We start from the raw sequence: 23,014 nt of genomic DNA, 5'->3' as shown, positions 1-23,014 counted from the left end.
TACTTTTCGGTTTGAAAGCAACGTGTCTCGGCAAATAATCGGCGCTGTGGCTGACGTCAAGCAACACCACTGAACCAGCTAGGGAGATGGCTTCCAGTGAACTGGGCTAGATGGTACTGCGCCGTAACAGTAGTTACACTGTAACATATTAAAGGGAGAAGACGTACTCTATCTCGCTCCAAACAACAGCGGAAAACGTTACTTGCTACGCTGCCACGGCTACTAACCTCCATCTTTCTGCAAGAATTTCAGAAAATTGTGAAAAAACGAAAGGTGAACTGGTGAGGACGCTCCAGAAGATCATGTTCCTGCGCCCAGTGCTCCTTCCGCTATGTTTTGCAGTCCAGCAAGGGCGACATCGAGAGTTAACAAGTATGTTTCAAATTAGAGGTGCCCGATCAAAACGGGCGTACTCGGGTAACATATTCTGGCGTACGTGAACATTCCAAATGTAGCGAAATAATCCTTTGTTTAACATTGTCCCTGACAGTAATCTTCATTTGCAACTTGCGACCTGATATGACAAGCTCTCGTCGAATTCTTCAACATTGGTCACGATTTCAGCATGAACCAGGTAAATATATAATCTCTTTGCCGCTACACAAACGTGAAAAGGGGCTCAAACGCTGTTTTTTTTGTAGTCGTACTAGCGCTGCGATATTTTCTGTATTGCGATTCATATTCCACGATTCATATTCATAACAAGAAGACATCGTAAACCTGACACTTTCTTGCGACTGCTATAGGGATGTTCACGGGACGCCATAGTTTGGCGAAGTAGAGAGAGAGAGAATAAGAATAAAGGAAAGGCGGGGAAGTTAACCAGGGATGAGTCTGGCAGGCTACCCTGCACTGGGGAAGGGGGAAAGAAAGTTAGAGGAGAGAAAAAGTCACTCTTCAGCCGACGTAAGAGTTCCGCGTTTGACATCACAAACGGCTAATCAGTCCGGTATCCTTGAGGAAACACAACAGCGCTTTCGTTGCCTTTAGGAACTGTGATGGGCAGCCCCATGGTCCCAATATTTACGCGACAGTGAAAGCGCTTCCGTCCATTTGATTTAGTGCAGTGCTAAGGTGAAGCCTCTCGTTTGCGTATGTCGGGCAGTGCGGCTCGATACCTAAGTAAGCTAGAGCAGAACATGACACTGAAAAAAGTGGCAAACATCACAGTTCACACACCATCGACTGTATACTCTCGACCCATCTCTACGACTGAGGCTACTACCTGGTCTTTCCCGGGATGAAGATACAGTGTTGTGCCGTCTGCGTCTGGGTGTAGCATTCACCAACGCCTACTCATTTAAGATCGAGGTGGTCGGCAACGCCGAGTGCAATGACTGTGCCGTTGATGAAACTATTGAGCACCTTTTGTGTTTGGCGAAGAAAGTTAGCACTGTGGAAATGAGGAGAGCTATGTTACCTTGCGCTCATTACCTTATGCCCTCTATTTTTTGGCAGGTGCCTGCGTTAACAGAGCGCACTTTTGCAGATGAACGGTGGTTAGACGATTGTATCCTATACCTCAGGAAAAAAAGACACACAGAAAAGATACGAGTATATCAATGGCAGAATAAAAGTAGCAAGCTGCGTTTTGTTTCTCTAAGAAAAACGAACAGAAATCTTGTTTGTACAAATGCGACCCCGTAGCATTCCGATAGCCTGATATGAATGAAATTGTGCTATACCATGAGTGTCATAAAAAGAGAAAATATATTATGATTAACATACAACGACGATTTCTTCAGGCGTTATTCAAACTTATTCTTCCATAAAATGTGACACTCAGCCAGACGTATACAATAAAATTGGATACAGTTTAAATAATGTAAAACTTCGTCTGTATACTCACTAGGGGAGTCCGTTGTTTCGTCTGGCTTGGAAGCTGGAAAGGATAAAGCCAGTTTGTCACTACCATGGAATGTGGCATCGTTATATTTTGGCAAATTTTTGCACGTTTCATCGTACAAGATTACAATGTCTGCGACACAAAATAACTAAACCACCGCAGAATTTCCACCACATGTTTATCCTTTCACTAGCACTCGAAACTATCCCATAGGTCGGCACAGGACTCTTTATAATTAGCCGTCTCAGTTGTAGCTAGACGAGCCGCAATAGTTCAGCTCAAATTGGCTTATGTAGGCATGTTTCCCACATGCCTGTGAGGTGTAAACACACACACACACACACACACACACACACACACACACACACACACACACACACACACACACACACACACACACACACGCACACACAAACACACATATCTTATCCCTCCTAAAGGAAGTCACTTGTACAACAGTTGATCGGACAATCAGTTGCCAAGAAGAAACATGACAGCCAATTTGGATGTGTAGTATCTAATGGAATTCATATCGGTAATCAAAGATAAGTTCGTAATTTCTCAACGAAGTGCGTGCTACTGTATGGCAGAACCCCGACATGACGAAAGTATGGGGTCTTTTTCCAAGGCTTGTTCAAGCACTGAAGTACCTCTGTAATGGAATAGTTAACTGCCATGCTGAATAGCTGGGTTCAGTTCCGGTTTGAAACCTGATCTTTATTTTATTCAATTATATGGACAGTCTTGGCTGGAAAATGTCCGTCCCCGTCGCCGCTGCCGCCGTAATTCACCGTATATGTATAAGTATGTATATATATAGAAAAGCCAAAAAGAAAAGTAATTGAGAAATCCTTTCCGACGCGCGGAATGGAACAGGCGACCTCTCGCTTTGCAGCCAGCCGCGTTAGACGTTAGGCCACGACAGTACCGTCTTTCAGCTTGCTAACGGCGAGCTATTTATATACACCATGTACTTCAGTATGCTTTCTTGGTTGCCACATAGATGGCGCGATGTGCGCGCATGTGGCACGCTTTAAAGGTCGTCGTCCCGCTCCTGCGCATGCCGTTGCTCTTCGTCCTACAGGGCGTGGTCGCCTTCGTGCGCTTATCTCGAGGAAAGAAGGGCCGGCCGGTGGGGTGCTTCGCTTCGCTCGCTGCAGCGGATGCGTTTGCGAAAGGAGCGCGCTGTTCAAACATAGATAAGTAACAACTGTGACAATTAGTTCGCGCTCGTCTTGTGTGTACCTGTTCGTTCGTTTCGTGCGTCCTGCTTTATGTTTGTGCAGTGCGCTTCAAGTGTCGAGCTGTGACGCATTAGTTCGCGCTCGTCCTGTGTGCGTGCGTTTCGTGCGTCCTTTGGGCTCGAGCGACGCGCTGGCAATTACGAGCTGCTTTCCGTTCTTCGCGTTACATTCCAATTTATTGCTATCGCATTCATTGCTTCGCCGTTGCGGCGAAACTGAATTTTTATTCATATTGCGTCAAGCGGCAGCGTGTTAAACGCTGCCGGTGAAGCCTTGGATGCTGCATACCGCTCTGCACTAACCACAACAGAAAGGGCGTGCGAATGTCCCGCTTCCCAGCGAGCCCTGGCCGACGAAAACTCTGGCTGGCTCAATTGAAGCGAGATGGCTGGGAGAGTGCGTCTCGTATTTGCTCTCTGAATACTGCGTATTTCGTTCGCTGTTTTTTGCTGCAGCACACGTTATATGTCTTTCACGGTGTTCGCGAATGCGTAGATAACCAAAGTTGTCGTTGCTGCGTCCACGCATTGCGAGTAGGAAGCCTACAAACGGGACGCGTCCGCGCGGCCCTACGGAGACGCGCTCGCTAGTCTGAGCTGTTGCCTCCCTTGCGTGAGTTCGCGTCACCGTAACCTCAGTATTATGACGCCATAGGGCCCCTCATGCCTTTGCCTAAGATGACAAGAAACAGAAAGCCTTCTCATTTCGCTCGGTTATATTTATCCTTACCTCGGAAGCTTTCTGCACCTAACGTGCTTTTGCATTGCCTCCGCGATCATAGGCTTGCAGCTTTTTTATTTTCAACTCGTTGTTAAGCATTGCCTCCGAGATGGGGACACGTTTCACCAAGCGACGATGGCGTGTGATGGCGTCATAATGTGAGGCCATGTGATGAACTCATCATGAAACGTTATGATCACGTCAAAAATTTCGGAGCTCTATGACTTCATGATGACGTCACACGGTCGGCTCCTTGATGACATCGACTGACATTCAGGTCATGCGACTTTCGATGCGTCGTCGGCTTGCATGCATTCACCTATCCAGCACGTGACCTCTGGCCTACCTTTATTCCGTTTTCTTGAATCATTTTTGTTGACACCGCCGCCGACAGTGTGTGGCAATATCATCACACGTGTTACGTCATAGTGATTCTCATGATTCGAATTTGTAGGCGCAAAGAAGACACGGACGAGAAGGGAGACAAACACACAGGGCGCCCTGTGTGTGTGTCTCCCTTCTCGTCCGTGTTTTTCTTTGCGCCTACAAATTCGAATCATGCATTACCAACACGCCCAGTTGCTCACCCTCACATCGTATGATTCTCATGATGACGTCATACTTTGGTGTCATACACCATGGTATTGCTAATTGATGTATCACTCGTGTTGACGCCGATGCTGGACGCCAACGACGGTTACATTTCGTGTTGGATGCATCTAAGGCTTTCGCCTGGAAAATGGCCTTTGAATACACGGCAAGTTACTGCTAACCGTGCAGATCACGAGTAACCCTTGTGGAGAGCAAGAGTGCTTCGCGTAGCTGGAGGGAGCGGCGGCTGGCCCCAATATGGCGGCGTACAGAAAACTATGCTGAATTTGGTGGAAGCTGGCAACAGCGTGTCCCATTGCCCGCTGGTTTTGGCTGGGTTTCTTCAAGGCACTTATTAAGATTTCTCCACCCTAAAAACGGCCGGTAATGTAGGCTCCCTAGGAACACGTTGCATCAGACGCCCCCGTGTAGCTGGAGACGCAGGGGGTAACTCCACGCGCCACAGTCAAAAAGAAAAAGAAATATCTAAGAGCGTCTGATTCTCCATTGTCGACACTTGCAGACGCAGCGCTCCTAATTTTCTTTCATTTCGAATACTGCCCTTCAGACACGCACGACAATGTGGCCATTTTCTGTACCCACACAGGATTTGGAAGAAAAAAAAAGACAAAGATCACCGGGCGCACCTTGCACCAGACGACCCCTGTGGTAGGAGACGCAGATGGTCACTCCACGCGCCGCAGCTTAAAAGAAAAAGAAATATCTAAGAGCGTCTAAATTCTAAATTTCCCCACTTATATTAACCGACGGCTTCATGGCCAATACCCCGTACTGAGTAAGAGCCAAGGATTAAGGGTCAAGCAAGCAAGCAAGCAAGCAAGCAAGCAAGCAAGCAAGCAAGCAAGCAAGCAAGCAAGCGTCTGATTCTCCATTGTCAACACTTGCAGCGTGTTGCTCAAGCACATAGGCGTAACAACTGTGACAGTTGTTAGTTCACGCTTGCCCTGTGCATGCCTGTGCGTTCATTTAGAGAGCGTCCTTCTTTGTGCTTCAGCGGCACGCTGCAAGTATCGAGCTGCTTCTGGTTCTTCGTGTGACATTTCGATTTCTTGCTATCGGATTTATTGCTTCGCCCTTGCGGCGAAACTGTGACTTTTCGTTTTGTGCCCAAATGAGCTTTTATCTATATATTGCCACTAAGTCGCCGCACCTGTATGCCTTCGCAAGTCTCCAAGCCACTTGACATGCGGGGGTATGTTATAATAGTGTGTATTGCTGCCTATCATAGCCTGATTATATTCCTACTACCTGGCATTTCACTCTCCAAGCTAACGGACTTACCTGGCTCCGATGATGTGATCTTTACGGAGGCGATGGCCATCGCGCCGTTGGTACCTGGCCCTCGAGTCACCATCACTGATACCTGACAGCCCGTGCCCTCGTTGAGTGGGACTTTAACTGTTGTCCACTGTGATACTTCCTCCACTTCTACAAGTGACTGCACCTCGGGTGGGGCCTTGTCGGAAGCTTTCCCGTAACAGGTGACTGAGACATTGGCTGTAGTTATATCTGCGCAATAAGGAACGCAAATGACTTCTCACCCGTCACTTTGTGCAGGAGTGTTACGTAACCAGCCCTCCGGACTGTAGTTTAGGGTTGGTTTCTCTATTATGCTGCTGTCAAACATCGGCGCTCTTTTAAATACAGTTTGATCTGATGAAAGCGAAATGTTGGTGCTCTCGCTTAAGCTAAATGAAATGTTGTTATGAATAAAGCACCCCTCCTACTACACACACTTAGTGTTTATGAAATGGAACTAAGACACAATAACTGACTCTATTCGCTGGATATGCCGCTTGTAACATTTCGAACTTGCTATTCTTAGCCAACCAAAAAAAATAAAGAAAAGAACACTTCAAATTCTCATCAAACTTTGATTTGCAAAGCGAGTTACTCAGCAAACGGATTTTCTTGAATGTTATCAAGGAAAAGATATTTTTTAACGGTATATCACGCTGTAGATAGCATATAGCAGTGACTACAGCGTGTCTCGATGGCTGATAATAAATGTTGAAGTTCTACAAAGCTGATTTTGTTTTTATTAAAGGTAGATAATGCGCAGTGGTATAACTTTACACTGATGTTCTGGCGTTTTTTTGTTTTTGAGCGGTGGCTTCCTAACAGCGTTTATCCTAGTTTTCAATTTATGACGCTCGCCTTAAGAGGCGAAAACTAACGTCGCTTTGACGTTTAGAAAAACAACTTGGAAGATGCACGGCCGAGGATCTCGGAAGATGTTCATCGAATGGTGGATCCCTGGCAGCCTAGCCCCGGGCACAAGTAACAACCGTTGGACAAGTAGAGTTTATTGAACTCAACTCATTTTGATAATGCCTGTGAAGAACCAGCCTACCTTTATATTTCTCAGCTCTCTTGATGGCTTGGGCTAACTACAGAGCTTCGCGGAGAATTCTTCACGTATACACAGATAGAGTGACTAATGTGCTTCAATTTAGGGCGCGTATTGATGCACGAGGTAGTGTGCGTTGCACAACAACACTCACGATCATTAAGTAAGGCAACCTATGCAAATATTGTACACGTTACAATATCTTTACTCTGCACATTGATGGTCTCAGAAAGAACGGGCAATACAGTGCCACTCACCTGGTCCTCGTCTGTAGTACCGTATGGCCAGTTGGGTGTTGTTGTTCGTGACGTCAAAGAGAGAGCTACGAAGCACGGCTGTATTGGGAGCCCCTTGCGTCCTCTTTGTAACCGGACCAACCGTGTATGACGCATTCGTGGTCAAGTCAAGGTAGGCGAATGGAGGGGTATCTGCGGTTTTTCATACTGGCACTCGTAAGCTCGTCATGCCAAGAAAAATTAATGTGACGTACTTATAGAGGGAGCGGAAATGACATAATAAGGTATGTATTCTAGAATAAGCGATGAAGTAGACGAAGAAGAGGACACACCGATAAAAACAAAGTGCGAAGACGAAAAAAATAAAATTATTTGCGAAGGGGATCCCGAGTGCCTTTTCGCGAAGGAAACTTTGGAAGGACACGAGTGGTCTGGCCGTGTCGAGAAGCACGTGTACTTGGAAATAGGCAATCGTGCAGTGTTGTATACGCCTCAGGCCAAGTTCGCCATGTTCACTGTATTCTTTTAGTAAACGTGTACTCCTGTTCAGTAAGATAACTTGCCTGCGACAGCTTTCCGAATGGTTCTTTTGCTAGCGTCTGCAGAATCTAATATCCCTAATCGCACGATTGAGTCGGAGGACGAATAATCAAAGAACAACGCAAGGTATCGGATGGGGATATTGCTGGACTTTCAGAACATTAGGGATACGCCATTCTGCTTCTCCTAAAATATTATTTGCTCAATTAATGAAGCCATTTACAAGGCATGGCGTTAAGATTGAGAAAGTTACTTGCGAAGAACTTCAGAAAACATCTAAAATCCTCTGTTTTCTTAAAGCTTATGCTGTTTCAAGGGGCAGTAACATGAACTGACAAACGTTACAGTCGCTTTTCTATAGAGTGACGTACCACGTTAAGCGTTTAGAAGTCCGAAGAAAGCACGTTGGAACAGTTGCGTGCTTTCCGACCGACTGCTGTAATAAAGTTATTGGACTCCGAAACATTATAGATGCTGGAGGAAGGGTGGTGCTCTAAAGAATGCACGAAACGATAGGCTAATCGTTATCAGTGCTATTCAATATCATACAGGTGCTCTAAGCAAAATAATGAAACGTATTTTTAATATCAAGCAATAAACGGTGCTCATTACGGTTTCAGGTAGGCAACTCCGCAGAGTCGGGCCTAATAAAAAAAACGCAATCAAGATTATCGGAGAAGTACTCTTCACGGTTCGGCTATTTCTGAAGCAGAAAAACTCTTGACAGAATCCAACACGACTGCAACTGAAACTGAAATTATTCGAACACGGTATACGCGGCGTTGGCCTTTTACTTATTGGAAGCTACTGATCTACCAGAATACGGTATGGTACGTTGGGAAACGCAATCTCTTGGGTGATCGAGTCAGATCAGGGCGTTGGCTGACCATGGTTATATACGCAAAAAGAACGTAAACATGTAAGCCCTACCCACAGGGCTACGCTGGTCATGGGCGAAATTGACCTGTAAACAACGGCCTCCATAACTGGAGGTTTTTATTTGTAGTGCCCTTTTTAACACCACACTTCTGCTCTTGCTATCTTTATAGCCGCTATAGTGTCAACAGTAACACCACGTGACCATCATAATTGGGATAGCGAGCATGTTAGTGCTCGTACGTACCTCTTGCATTGGGCACGGCTGGTTGAAGTTCAGGCCGCTCATAGCGACCCGTTCCCACGAGCCATTGGAAGTTCGCTTGAAATTGGTTCACGTAGCCGCAAAGCCCTTCGCTGAAGTCGCACTCGGCGACGTGGACGCAGGGCTCTGGGCGCAGGACGACGTCGTCCAGGCTAACAAACTGAGCCATGTCGCCCTCAAATTTGGCCCGGAATACCACCTTCGAAAATGAGGGAGGAACGTGGGAAAAGATGCGCATATAACAAGACTGAATCACGAATATTTGCATTAAGGTCAATGTGCATCGTAATTTGAATGTTGCGGTCACCAAGCCATAGCTTCTATAGCGATGGTCTCGCAACGCAGATATTGCAGAGGACAATAAAGCTTAGGAATCTTGTAAGGTAAATTGAATGCAAACGTGCAATACCTGTCGCTTATCGGACCGCTTAATTTTGACTAAAAAATAGCTCTTCTCAAAACAGGGAAGTTCTCGGCTAGCTTAATGGCTTATCTGTTGCCTTTAACGTTTAAAGTGGCCCTTGTTCGCGACGTGTACGGTCGGTGAATCCTCAAACCAGACCATGCGCTGCTGTGTGAGCAGAAGCAGATACGAAGCAGATAGCTCGTTCCTGTGTTGTATGCACAAATATGCGCAGCGCCAATGGCAAAATGCGACGAGTTTCGAAGTTGTTAGGTCCGTTCGGAGTTAAAAGGTTGCCCTTGTGTCCATGGAAAAAAATAACCTAGGCAGCAAAAGGAAATGCGCCTTGCTAACTCTTATTTCACATGTTCCCACAAGTGCAAAGAAAAAGAACTGCGGCAAACATTTCATTTCCACAGGGCTTCAATGGGCTTCCACAAAGGCGGACATTAGTTACGACCATGATAAAAACACTCCCGATAAACGCGAATTGTTCCTTTCAGTGCTTTCAGATTTTTTTAGAGGATTCCTAAAGACCAACGGCGTAACCTTTGTGCACACTACATTGCATGAAAGTATATTATTGCAAAACATTAAGTAGTTAGGCCTAAGCAGCCACACGTTGCGTGGGCTGCTCGCCACCGTTTTCATTTCTCTTCACGCCACCCGCTAAAGTTGAGCATTGCTGCCTATGTCTTCGAGTAAGAGTAAAGGATACCATCGTGAAAGCCATCCTGAAATTAGCGCTCAAAAAACTCGAAAACAATAAGAAAAAAGAAACAGAACGTGTGTGAGGCTTATTCCTTTGCATTTTGTCGCTGTTCTATGAACATGCTCCGCTTACCTGGAATGTTTTATCCTGCGAAATCTGTGCCCGTGAGAGCAGCCAGTCATTCCTGGGGTATGATGGCGCCTGCCACACAACCTCACTCTTACCATCCGTTTTAACTTCCACCTACGCATGCCAGGAATAAGAAACCGAACATCACCAACAGGAGCTCTCGCAGAAAACCGCGCTGTAATCAGGTCAAGCACCACTACAATGCATTTACTTGCATTCTTCCTTCAAGCTATGACGCAACGGACTTGCAACGGATCGATCAGAAAACAGTGCCAATTAAGGCGATGTATACAGGTTCTTCTGAACTCGCTTCTCGTGCCCACATTATACCAGTTGCTAAATATTTGCAGGTTATCAAGAATTGTTTCCCAGATCAACACAACGTGAGCTTGTGACTGTCACCGTCATGAAAATTGCAACCGAAATGTCACTAGTTTTGCCGCAAGGGCAAAATAATGAATGCAGTAGCAATAAATTGGAATGTTATACGACATAGGGCTATAGCAGCTAGTCCTTTAAGATCCGTTCTGTCGTAACTCTACAAAGTGTTGGCGTAAAGGAATACGGCCTCCCCACTGAGCGAAGCGGTCATTTGTGCTGTCTGTCGCCTTCAGTACGAAATAATTCGCTGTAAGAGCAAAGTACGTATAAAGCTACGATCCCTCTACTGATACCTGTCGAGATTTCGCGCCCCCATGCGCGCGCGACCACCATTTTTGATCAAAGTTCGCAGTTGCATCCGCGAGCGGCGCAGGTCCAAAACTGCGCTGCTTCTACACAAGAAAATCAAAAAAGAAAATAGATCGAGAGAGGGGCCTGGCAAGTACATACAATGCCTCCAATGTTGTTCACTGCACGCTTAAAGTATCCACACGACTCAACTGGCAAGAAACAGAAATAAAAGCTAACCGAAATATCACAGCAACTTGAAGGCTTTTCCGCAATTATGGCCACAGAGTGCGATGATAACTTAGGAGTTGAAGCCGACTAAGTCTCAAAGATAAATGTGCTCGATAAATATGTCTTGAATGTTGATAAGTACGCGTTGAAGATAAACATGCAGATGGCAACGCTAATGCTCGATGGCCCGGGAAGAGAACAAGAGTCCACGAGTGGCAAAGGGATCCCAGAATCTGTACAAGCACATGCATGTCTGTAAGAGGTCAGTGCTCAAGAGTCAGGACTTATCTTGTAGAGGAAAGTCATCCAGCAATAAGGATTGACGGAAGCGCACGCGGCAGACATTTGCATATATTAGCCGGCAACTAAGCGCTGTCCGTCGAGCCGGAAGTATACATCCATTGTGTTAGAGACATATGAGGCAGAAACTTCGAGGACATCAAAGGAATTCAATGGAACGAAAAAGGGCAGGCCTAAGAAGACGAGATATGAAGACAGCAAAGTGGACCAATGAACAAACAGTGGTAGCCTGTATCCTAGTTGACATAAATATAAAAAAATGACCAGGGCGGGATACCTAAAGCACAGGACAGATAACCGATGGCCAATAAAAGCGACGGAATGGATACGAAGGAATGAGAAAATCGGCCGAGGAGAGCAAAGAGTCAGCTGGGGTGAAATTGAAAAAAAATGTCTAGGCACACAATGGAATTATGTGCCAATCACCCAATATCATTATGATGCACATGGTATAGTGGGAGACACCGATTTATTTTCGACCACCAGGAATTCTTCAGCGTGTCTCAAAAGCTATACACACACCGTTTTTTTGGCATTTTTATTATCGAAGGTCGACCTTCATTGTGAATCGAACCCACACGCATGTGCATAGGAGACCAACTCCATGGCCGCTGTGGCACAGCTGTGAGCAGGGACCAGGAGCATAACTGCATGTTTGTAAGTAGCCGCCGTGATCAAAACGAGCGCTATCTTGCATAGAACATCACACACAGAGTGCCGAGTTTCACAGGCTGGTCGCTTAATGAAGTTGCTTTGAAGTACTGCAGGAGGGCTCGTGTGGCTTTCTGGGCTGAAGTGCTGTGCGACCAGGCTTCCAAGATCTGTGTCTCTCCTTCTCTCTCTCTCTCTCTCTTATTTCTGCATTCCTTCCGCAGGTGTAGGCTAGCAAACTGGACGTATAGTCTAGTTAACCTCCCTGCCTTTCCTATATTTATTCTCTGTTCTCTCTCTCATCTTGCATAAAAGCGACACTGAACCACAGTTGGCAAAATATTCCTATCTAGAGTGGAGAGTCGAAATGGAAGACGAAGTCGAAAAGGGGAGTACAGTCGGTGCATCGGCGTGCTTGCTGAAAACTTGGTAAGCTTCATAAATGTCCCGGGCATCATTTACCAGCGGACGAATTTTCGATGCTTCTTGCATTCTTGAAAGTGCTATGCATTCTTGCGCGGCCACTCCAGTGAGCTTATTCAGAAGTTCTATTGGCAGGTTCATGGCCCACTCTGCAACAGTGGCTTTAGATGACGGAACTCCAAGTGTTGAATTATGCTCAATGGCGTCACTATGAAGTGAAGATGCAGTTAACCTACGTTTCGTGATTGCGCTCATAACTTATAAGTGTAGTCCTTAATTAATAATCACTTAATTGCTGCGGTTTAACGTCCCAAAACCGCGACATAATTATGAGAGACGCCGTGGTGGAGGGCTCCGGAAATTTCGACCCCCTAGGGCTACTTAACGTACCCGGGCCTCAAGCATTTTTGCCTCCGTCGAATATGCGCCCACCGCAGCCGGGATTCGATTCCCGCGACCTGCGGGTCAGCAGTCAGCGCACTATAAGCACTACACCACGCAATGGGTATAAGTGTAGTCCTCAGGCAGTACTTTGCCCTAAGGGCAAACACGTTGAAGTCATTCATACATTGCATGTTATCTACATTTAGGACCGCATTTCCTGAAGCAACCCAGCACTGCGCGAAATCAGCTCTGCAGTTGAAATATGCGTGCTCCAAGTGCATGTCACAGGAACTACATGGAAAATTTGTTCAAGATTGGTATTTGTTGTTAATTCTATATAATTTTCACATGTTCTACTCCTATCAATAAATGCAGGAAAGAAAGGTCGTGCAATGGGACGCAGTCGCCATTAAACTGCTAACGAGTGTAGCTGTGGTACTGGTCTATATAGAATAGCAATGCTGAACAGGGCCGCTTACCTGTAAATTTGGGTAAAAAAATCCGTCATGCTCGTACCAGAACTCCAGGCACTGAGGTTGACTTTGACCTGACCACTTCGGGCTAGTGAGCAAGGCTCCGTCCTTTGGTGCGTTGAGTTGCATCGCTGTCAAGGCATAAACTATAGGGAAGAAACCATTTGATTTGATAAAGATAAGCATATAGACATGTACGCTGAAAAGAGATTTTCTATCTTTCTAAACACCGAACGCTTAGCGCTATTACCTTGAGAAAGCTGTATACGTAGCGAAGTTTCTTTCCAAAAACATATGAACGAGATTACATGGGTACAATATACCAGTTATTTAACGTAAGCATAAAACCAAACTGTCAAGATAGACCACCACATCATAAAAGACAGTAAAAACGTTGATGCTGCTGACATTAAACGCATAGTTGCTATTGTGCTATCATTAGGTAGCCGTCACTTTAAGAACTGCGTCATAGCTAAGGGGAGCAATTTTCAGAGACATACGATGGCCAAACCACATTTTACGCTCCCAGAAGTGGCACCGTCAGCCCACTTACACATGAAAGTCACATGGTCTTTGATGCATTTCCTTAACATGAGTACAAGGCGAAAGACATCTTCTTTTAAATGCGGAGCATTTCTTAGTCGCACCTGCGACGTCGGCGGCGCCGTCCACACCCCCACTGCGTATGCTCGGCTCGTCTCGTGCCGGTAGCAAGCCTCTTCTCTCTCTCCCTCCTCCCTCCCTCCCTCCTCCTCTCCGTCCCTCCCTCCTCTAACTCGAACGCGGGCGGTGTGTACATAAGCGGCGGAGCGCGCGTTCGGAATTCAGTCAAGGGCGTCTTTACTTGGCTTTCGCTTGACTTGACGCTTTGCTTGACTCGAGTAGATGCGATGGAAGCAACAGTACCTTCAATTACCGTCGCACCACTCGTTGAAGGCAACGTTACCCCACCCTTACCGTCGTCGGCGTCAACAACCGCAAGCAACGCAGAAGACAAGGCTGCGAAGAGACGAGCATACGACGCTGAACGCAAGCGTTTGAAGCGAGCTGCGGACCCGGAACTTCCTGCACGCTGGAGCCGTTCAAGTCGTACTTGGTGTGCGCATCGTGTAACAATTAAGCATTCCCAAACCATACCCAATTACGCAACATTCACGCGATACCCCCACCACTATGCGACGCATTTACTCGAGTTCCCCCCGTGGAAAGATGCGGGCGAGTTTTTTTTTCTTCTCAGTCGATTATATTGAACCCGCTCGAAAGCTTTGTTTAGAAAAAATTATTATCACAGACGGTTAACATCGCACCCAACGTTGTTTTGAACTACCTCCAGGACCACAGGAATGAACGTTTTGTGCACCTCACATGGTTTTAAAGCGCCTCCATGATGGGCCCACCTTTGACCAAGCGATGATGCCATGTAATGATGTCATGTGACTTCACAAAATTTCGGTGCTTTCTGACGTCATAATGACGTCTTCACGGGATGATGACTTTTTGCATCACTCGTGTTTACTGTCGACGTGTTGACGTCACTCGTGTCACTTTTTGTGTTGGATGAGGCATCTAAGGCTTTCGCCTTAAAAATTGTGAGCCACCGTTACGGACACTGCATCGGCCGCTGTATCACGTCGCCCCTTATAAAAACGGCACCGCAAATGTGACGGCCATATCGCCGTAAAGTGCTTTAAAATGTATATCTAACGACCAAAGCTAGTCATCAAAATTGCCTTACAGTTTTCGATACCGCATGTCCACTAGAACAATATGGCAAAATTCAAAACTACTGTACCATGCTAGAAAGTAAGAGCGCGTGTTTCCAGAAAATTTCAGCCCATTATGGTACAGACCATGAGCCTGTTAAGCGTGGTGCCGGAAAATAATCCAATGTCCTGGGAACGTACGAAAGTTCTGGTATAGTATTGAAATTCTACCAGAATGTTCCGGTGGGTCTGTTGTAGAGGTGTGCGCCGCCGCGCCGCGCCGCACCGCCGCCGCCGCCTGCTTCTGGTCACGCCGCTCGCGCCGCCGCCGGAGTCCCAAGAGAGATCACGCCGCCGCCGCCGCCGCGCAATAATCGCGGCGCGCCGCCGTTAGTCTTTTCTTTTAATTCGAATGGGGAATCCGGAAATAAAATATAGCACTTCGCCGGAAGAGCTCTTCACGATGTGTCCATGTAACTGTCCATTTCAGCGGCCGCTGTATAGCGGGAGCTCGGCGAGAAGCGCGCCCTCTGTTTTCGGTTCTTGTTCTGCAGCGCCACCATAACATCACGAAGCTTTCAAACATTCTCGACACAAATGATAGGAGTGGAATGGGCTTCAATGCAACGAACGCAGCCCTCAGAGATCCGATTTTCGGTGCACATGATCGTGTTAACCATTGATTATGTTTAATGCGGCCGCTCGTCTAATGCAGCAGTAAGATCGGTACGCATTCCCTGCATCGTTCTCAAACATCTGGGACACATTCATATGTAAATTCAGACTTGAAAAGCTCCTGTTTCTGTGCATTTCGTCCACGCTCTTCTTACGCTAGGAATGTGCTGGCGGGTTCGGTGCGGCGACGCTGTCAAGAGCGAGGTGACATCACAGCTCACCGCTTTTTGGAATCACTGAATGCGCTCTGCCGAAATGGACTGTGGAGACCTCCTTTGGATGAACGATCAATAATAGCTCGGCAGAAGTTGTAGTTTAATTTTCTAGCCCAGGAATATCACGAGTATTGCCTGACCTTAACGCTGCCGCATCCTCCAGCCTTAAAGGGCGACGACCCAACTCGCTAGATACCATATTCTTGGAGTCTTGACCTAGGTCACCGTGCATAAATAAATAAAACAGATAAGTAATATATATATATCTCGGTGCGTTAGTACACTTTTTCCTTCATGATTACTCGAGTAAATCGATATACAGAAGTAAAGAGAATGGCAAACATAGAATATAGCTGAGCTAGTTGGTAAGTATTCATGTTAAGAAGACATGACGTGGAAACACGGACATAAGAGGAAAGTCGAGAGAGTGAACAGCTACCTCTCATGTAGACCACTACTCGCACTTGATTGATAGGTATGGCCTCTTACGTGGGAATGCGCAGATAAATATTTGTGTCTACCTTTGGTTCCGCCGCTGTGTGATTTTTCAGTTGTTAGCGGCGTTTCTCGCGTCTTGACTACTCTCCTGTGTCCGTGTTTACACGCCCTGTTTTTATAAAGAGCCCTAACAACCTCTCGAAATACAACAAAAAACAAAAACAACGAGCGCGTTATTCTCTCTTGGCGCTTGTCTTTTGGTGCGCCTCGTGATGCCAGAACAGTGATTCACGTGACGTCGTCAGGGTACATACTCTCGACTGGTCCATATACGAGAAATAACAGTTGTGAATTGTCTCCCATACTGCTTTGCTATGCAGCCGCCCACCCGCTCTTGCTTCTCTCGCACGACTATCGTGCGCGATTAACCGATTTCGCTCCATTTTGTGCGTTTGCGACCGTGCATGCAGAGATAACAGACTGTAGCCGACAAGCGCGAAATCATGATAGGTTCAACGCTTAGTGCTGACATTGTACGCGTGCTTTATGAAGAAATAAGTGGCGAGGAGATGTCCCCTGTAGGAAGGGTATTGAAGGCGAGAACGAAACCAAGGGAAAAAGAGCCGGATTATATGATTCTTCCAACGGACGCACTCTTTACAGCGGAGACGATGCAGCTTTCCAGGAAAAAGGCGAGCCCGCTTCGACGGTTTTTTGTATTTTTTTATTGCATTAGCAATTGTATGGACACTCCGGACAGGTTTTCACCGTCGCCGTCATGTTCCGTATAAACTCTAAATCGATAACATCGCTCCGCACATTGTATGTTCCAGCCGCGAGTAAAAGGTCGCGAGTTTTGGCAAAGAACATGGCTAAAGCAGAGATGAAACAAGCTGGCCATCTCCGTCACACGGAATAGCATCAACACGCGTGCGAGGCCTGCCGTCGATTGCTCCTCAAGCAGAAGGAAACGCCCCGCCCGTCATTTGCTGGGCGAAGGAGCAGGAAGGGATGTCTGGGGAGAGGAACTGCGTAACTCGAGCAGCAACTGTGAACTTTGACTATAAGGGCGTGGTCGAGCGCGCTGGCACGAGTGCTATTTCGGCAGAAATCCCCCAGCGAACGGCTCGTATACCTTCAACGCGCTGTGAGCGCTGTGATCTCACAGCTTCGCGCTCGGACCACTGATACGACAAACTGACCGAAAACCGCGTCTCCCCCGGGAGCGGCCGTATTGCCATACACCAGCGTTTTGTAGAGTTAAGTGAGATCGGAGCAAAAAGAGTTATCTGCTACCCCTCGTTCATGTAACATTACGGCGTGTACTTATCGCATTCAATGCTTCGCCCCCCCCCTCCCCCCTCCCCGCGCCGCGCCGCCGCCGGTCCGATGAACCCCGCGCCGTTCACGCGCCGCCGCCGGAAGTGCAAACACCGGCGCGCCGCCGCCGGTGATTTTGGGTCCGGCGCACATGTCTAGTCTGTTGTACATATGACCACAGATGAATGTTGATAACAATAGTCTTCTTTGTCGGATGTACGTTCTTGCTTATATATATTTTTGCCATTCTGTCACGGCAGGTCACGCAACCGCTGCCAAGAGATGGAGCGATATGCACGTGTCCGGACGCCTGTGTCACGTCAGGCATTACAGAGTAGCACTATGATTAAGCCCGTGCTTTGTATGTGTACATGCAGACAAGTAGGAATGACAAGGTCAAGCTGTGATTTTGACACCCAGCAATAATTGCGATTGGAAAGGTTCACTCACTTGAATTATCTGGTCCTGAGAGCGCATCTGTGACATCCATTGGTCTAACGGAGATTTGCCTCGTCCATGTGGCGTCAGCGGTCCAACCGCAGGTGTCGAACTCGAAATCACAATATCCTGCGAGGGTAACGGAATATAAATAATTATACAGAAAAAAGTGAATAAGCTATCCTAACCAGTACGCTATTCGCTGAACATAAGCAAGCGTCACATATCGGTCGATATATGGGCCTCCAGGTCTTCTAAATTGTGACAATTTGTAGTGCACGAAAAATATGCGCACAAAATAAGAAGACATGCGAGCGCTCGCATGAAGTACCTCGTGTCTTTGTGTCGTTGTTTTTTTTTCTTGCGCTAAGAATTGTCACAGCCGCACATCTATCACTAAAAAGTGTTCATTTCTTTTCTTACCATCACATTCGTCGAGAGCGCACCTGCCAGGAATTTACTTAAGCTTTCTGGATGTTATAGTAACAGAGGTCCATGAAATTATTTCTCGTTACCTTGGCAAATGCGGTGAACTTGCTCTTGTTTTGCAGACGATTGCGTTGCAAATATTACCAGGCCTCGAAGAAATTCGGTGCATGATGATAAAACGTGTAGGAAGTGCAGAATGTCATATTAAGAAACCGATGCATATTCTTCATTAAAGAAATTAAGATGCTAACGAATTATTTTCTTTTTTCTTACACTGACAATCTTCGAGTACTGCTACTTGTCTTACTGCGTAGTTGTGTAGAGAAGAGTGAAACACCAATGCATCTGTAGAGCTAGTTCTGGTGGGGATATATATAAATCGCGGTTGTACACCGTCCAGAAAATGTGGTTTCTTGCCCTCTGCCCAGTATTCGGATACATCTAGTGAGACAAAATTTAATAGAAAAATAACGAAAAAGACTGCGTGCCGTACAACGTCGTGTAAAGGGAGAGAGAGAAACAAAATAAGAATGAAGAGAAAGAAGTTTTGCGAAGGTGGTCACGAACATTTACAGGAACGATAATTCCCATCGAACTAGTAATGGGAGGCGTCGACGACTCACGTAGAAGGACGATTCTGATAGAGGGGTGAAATAGAATGGGATCGGGGAAATGCATCTGAACAGACAAAGAACAAATTGCAGAGGTAAAGGAAATGATGGAAGACTCACCTAGTCCGTCTGTAGGAACGTCGCATTCTCCCATGGTCAACTGCAGAGGTCCCAGAGCGACCACCCCATCTTCACGCAGAGACGGAGAGTTTGAAATGGTAAAACGCATCTGCAAATTGGAAATAGGTAACACAATGTCCCACTGTGATGATCTATGTTTAAAATCGATAGAAATCAGGAAATATTAGGATTGGGACATGGTGCACATGACGAGTCTTGCCCAGTCTGATAGTTGCGCAACAACACGTCGCACGTCACAGTAAAGATATTAGGTAGAGGAGGCAGGGGTTGAGACATTCGAAAAAAAAAACCAAGTAGCTGTGAATTAATTAGTGTAGGTAAAGCCCCAAGACACGCACATCACCAAATGCGAAAACACGATTTCCTGTATATCTCTTGTTATTTAAATAATTTTAAGAATATTTTGCAGGTACTAGTTGGGCACATCATTGAACAGCTTTTTGGGGGTTGCGTTCTTGAGGGATATATTCTTAAAGACCTCATTTGCCAGGTTCATTCGTGAAAAAATTTTCAACCAATCCTGATGGTGGCCATAATGTGAAGGTAACCGGCCGATGAAAGCCATCAATTAAAAAAGAAAAGCTTTGTGAATACGGCCGAAGATGCCTATAGCTAAAAGCGTCTCTGTTTGATTTCCAAAGCAATTTGACTACTCGCGCAGCAATCTTTACATTAATGTGTAATGCGAATCTGAAACTACTAGGAAACGATGAGAACATTCGTTCATCCGTGCGTGTGTGTGTGTGTGTGTGTGTGTGTGTGTGTGTGTGTGTGTGTGTGTGTGTGTGTGTGTGTGTGTGTGTGTGTGTGTGTGTGTGTGTGTGTGTGTGTGTGTGTGTGTGTGTGTGTGTGTGTGCGTGCATGTGTGTGTGTGTATGTGTGAGACTGTGTGTGTCGTCACTGGCCACATACACCACCCATCTAAAACTCTAGCACTAAGCTAACGCTATTCGTACTTGAAAGATAATACGAGCGATGGTTCATCTTAAGAAAACCGAAAAAAAAAACACATGGACAGGAAAGAAGACAACAAAACAGTCGCGGACTAGCAACTAGGAACTTAATTAACATGAATATATATTCTTATACGTGATCGTGTAACGTGCGCTCCAAAAAAATTAATAACAATAATACAGCACTACGCGAAAAATTCACAGCAAAGGCACAGCGTAAGCTGGAGAGCAGCGTTCTAAGAGCACATTGCAAACTCTCCCAGGGGGCCTGTCACAAGTAAAGCGGCGAAGTGCCCACTAGGCGAGAATTCATCATCATATTGACGAAGAAGAATCGTTGTGCCCACTACGCGTCCCCAAGGCATTATGGGTACCTTCGTAGCGGCACACTTTCTTGATGCTGTGGCTCATGTCGGTGAATTGTGGCTGAGCCCGTCGTAATGGCTGGGTTGCTTTTAACCACCGAGTCGTTGCGCAATTTTCTATGCGCGAGCTTGTTGTGATTCAGCGCTTCTGACACGCAATATTTGCACAGCTGCTGACCTGACTTCTTGCTCGACATGATGCTTCTATGGAGCCCTTTTTAAGAGAAGTTTTAAGCATTTGCGTGCCTATGTGGTAGAGTACTTGACCTGCTTCAAGTACAGTTTCGCAGTGCTCACTGCGTCATAATTGTAGATAATTCTTCGAAGTAGCGAAGTAGTCACTATGCATCTGTTAGGCATTATGCCACCTACGCAACTGCCTTTTTGGCGCTGTGGTTAATGACGGTCATGAATTATGGCTGAACCTTTCTAATGGATGGGCAGCTTTTAATACGTAGTCTTTACGCACTTCACGATGCGCGACGGCGCGACGGCTTAGATTCTACGCATCTGCCACGCAATAATTGCTCAGCTGCTAATGGTACTCCTTGGCTGACATGACGCCTTAATAGGGTATCTTTCCTAAGCAGTTTCGAGCATTAGCGCTGTTCTTTAGTAGAACACTTTCCTATCAAGTAGAGTGGGCGGTTCGATTCCCCCGAGAACCAGGGCATTTCCCCCCTTAATTTCGGGCGCTAGCTGCAGTCGACACCGGCGGCGGACAACATCGCCAATTAGCACCTGAACAGGTCGCGCTCAGGTGACCTGATTCTAAACGTCCCTTACGAATTCATGTCGCCGCTGCAAAATTTTATTGAAAGGCAAGGTTCCGTTTAGTGATGCCTAAGTATCGCTAATTTGCCATTGTCAACTGTTGGCCCGTGTCATTGGGGGACCAGCAACACACGCCGTGTCGCTTCGCCGTTCCTACTCATTTTCGAGCATCACTGCTGCCAGAGTCAGGGTCGAAGGGACGTGTGCTACGACGGGCGTCGTGGGTGACGTTACTGCTCAAATCACCTAACCCGGTGCTGCTGATGTGCAAATATACCCTCCCCACCAACATCGGCTGCTGTTGTGAACTCGTAACAGCCTACGCTGTAAAAGCTATGTACAAAATAGGCACGCTAAGCAATCGTGAGCAGGCTCCTACCACACAGGCATCGACTTTATGCGCGAGGGTTATACCCCTGTCACATAGGGCAACGTAAGTGCACTTTGAGGGTGTGCACTTCGCCGCTAGTGTCATTAGCACGCTGTCACACAGGAACGCTTAGTGATACTCGCTGCAAAGTACACTTGCCGGCAAGTGCGTTCGCCAAACTCACTTCGCTGCGACGGAGTGTCTAGCCTCGGTAGCAATGACTTGCGAATAAATACGCTAATGCAAAACGCGGCGATCATGGTATTTTTAAACCATCGTTCTCGTTATTAGGAATACTGCCATTGATTCAAACAAATCATATCACAACAAAAAACCTCGCTACTCTTGCCCTCGGGCACTTCGTGGTCACGTCCGCTAGGGGGATGCGGGAGCACATGCCGTGCAATGGCCGCGTCCGTCACGTTGTTTACTTCTTTGCACATGTGTAGGCCAGTCATTCTTTAGTCATTTGCGATGGCGTGTACCACGGGTGCAACTTCCACGAAGACAACGTGGTCCGACGCAGAGACGCGGGCGCTCATACGCCTTTGGGAGGAGCAAATCAGTGCTGCCAAAACACGCTCCAAAAGCCCGTCACCACTACGCGTCCCTTATGCACCGGAGTCCGTCATTTTTGTTTCCCATTTGCCTTTGATATGACACTGTCTTGTCTCGGCTCACGATGACCAGTGATGTTATGCGGTCGCAATATTTACTTCATTTGTGCGCAAAGTTTATTGTAAATTATGTTCATGCCTATAATACGCCATTAAACAGCGTGCATTGCCAAAATAACAAATATATGTGGCGCTACTAAACCACCAATTGCCACTGCCATCATTTCCAAAGCACACTTCTCTTTCTCCTGTAGCAGCGCACCGCCAAAGTGACACTCTGTGAGCCTAAGTGCACTCGTTCAAAATGACACTAAATTTGCCAGTGTGACCGGGGTATTAGAGCCCAATCGCTGTCAATTTCTAGTGGCAGTCCCCTGAGACAATGACACTGAGGCGTCACTGACACATACATTCTTTGCTGAACGCTCCCGCTGTATCTCCTATGCATATTGATGCGTATGACGGTGAGTGATAGTGAATTGTCTGTCCTTATATCTTTTTGTTTGTTTCGATATGCTTTCTTGTAGTGTTCTTAACCCTAACCAACTCGCGCAATTGTCACTTCTCGTCAACTATATAACGGCTATATACCTTGTTATGGACGCTGTCCAGGTTCAGCGTCCTTCGCACGTTGTACCATTGGTCAGCCGTGGCGCGATCCCTTTGGAGGAAAAGCATGGTTTCCTTCTCACTGCCCGTGCTGGGAGATTTCTCTAAGGTGAGCTTCAGCGACGCGCCGCGGCCGCCGAACGTGTGATACCAAAACGAGAAGCACGCTGGTTGGGCCTGGGGTCCAACAATCGGTGACTGAAGCACCGCTTTTCCTCGTAAACTTGCTAGAGTTGACCCAGTCAGGTAAGCTATGTTACCTGCGTCAAAAGTAGAAGCCGAATGCAAAGAA

At 46.7% G+C, this 23,014-nt stretch overlaps 1 protein-coding gene across 1 annotated transcript; it reads right to left on the bottom strand.

The window, feature by feature from the left end:
* Positions 1–205: 205 nt before the first annotated feature.
* On the bottom strand, positions 206–22,791 carry LOC119383811 (MAM and LDL-receptor class A domain-containing protein 1). The gene is made up of 9 exons (XM_049412967.1): positions 22,705–22,791; positions 19,014–19,122; positions 17,866–17,982; positions 13,071–13,210; positions 9,937–10,047; positions 8,672–8,888; positions 7,030–7,200; positions 5,704–5,931; positions 206–237 (listed from the first exon to the last, which is right to left on the bottom strand). Exons 1-9 carry the CDS (start codon positions 22,789–22,791, stop codon positions 206–208), a joined length of 1,212 nt encoding a protein of 403 aa, XP_049268924.1.
* Positions 22,792–23,014: the final 223 nt, after the last annotated feature.

The sequence above is a fragment of the Rhipicephalus sanguineus genome, chromosome 2 (genome assembly GCF_013339695.2).
Source record: "Rhipicephalus sanguineus isolate Rsan-2018 chromosome 2, BIME_Rsan_1.4, whole genome shotgun sequence".
Lineage (NCBI taxonomy): Eukaryota > Metazoa > Arthropoda > Arachnida > Ixodida > Ixodidae > Rhipicephalus > Rhipicephalus sanguineus.
This window is presented reverse-complemented; position numbering and strand designations above follow the sequence as displayed.

Excerpts from the sequence above, each read along its gene's own strand:
- LOC119383811 (XM_049412967.1), bottom strand. The coding sequence starts at position 22,791 with ATGCTTTTCCTCCAAAGGGATCGCGCCACGGCTGACCAATGGTACAAC. Across the intron at positions 7,201-8,671 it reads AGCCGTGCCCAATGCAAGAG|ATACCCCTCCATTCGCCTAC; the intron begins GTACGTACGAGC and ends GAAAAACCGCAG. Across the intron at positions 5,932-7,029 it reads GTACTACAGACGAGGACCAG|ATATAACTACAGCCAATGTC; the intron begins GTGAGTGGCACT and ends CTTATTGCGCAG.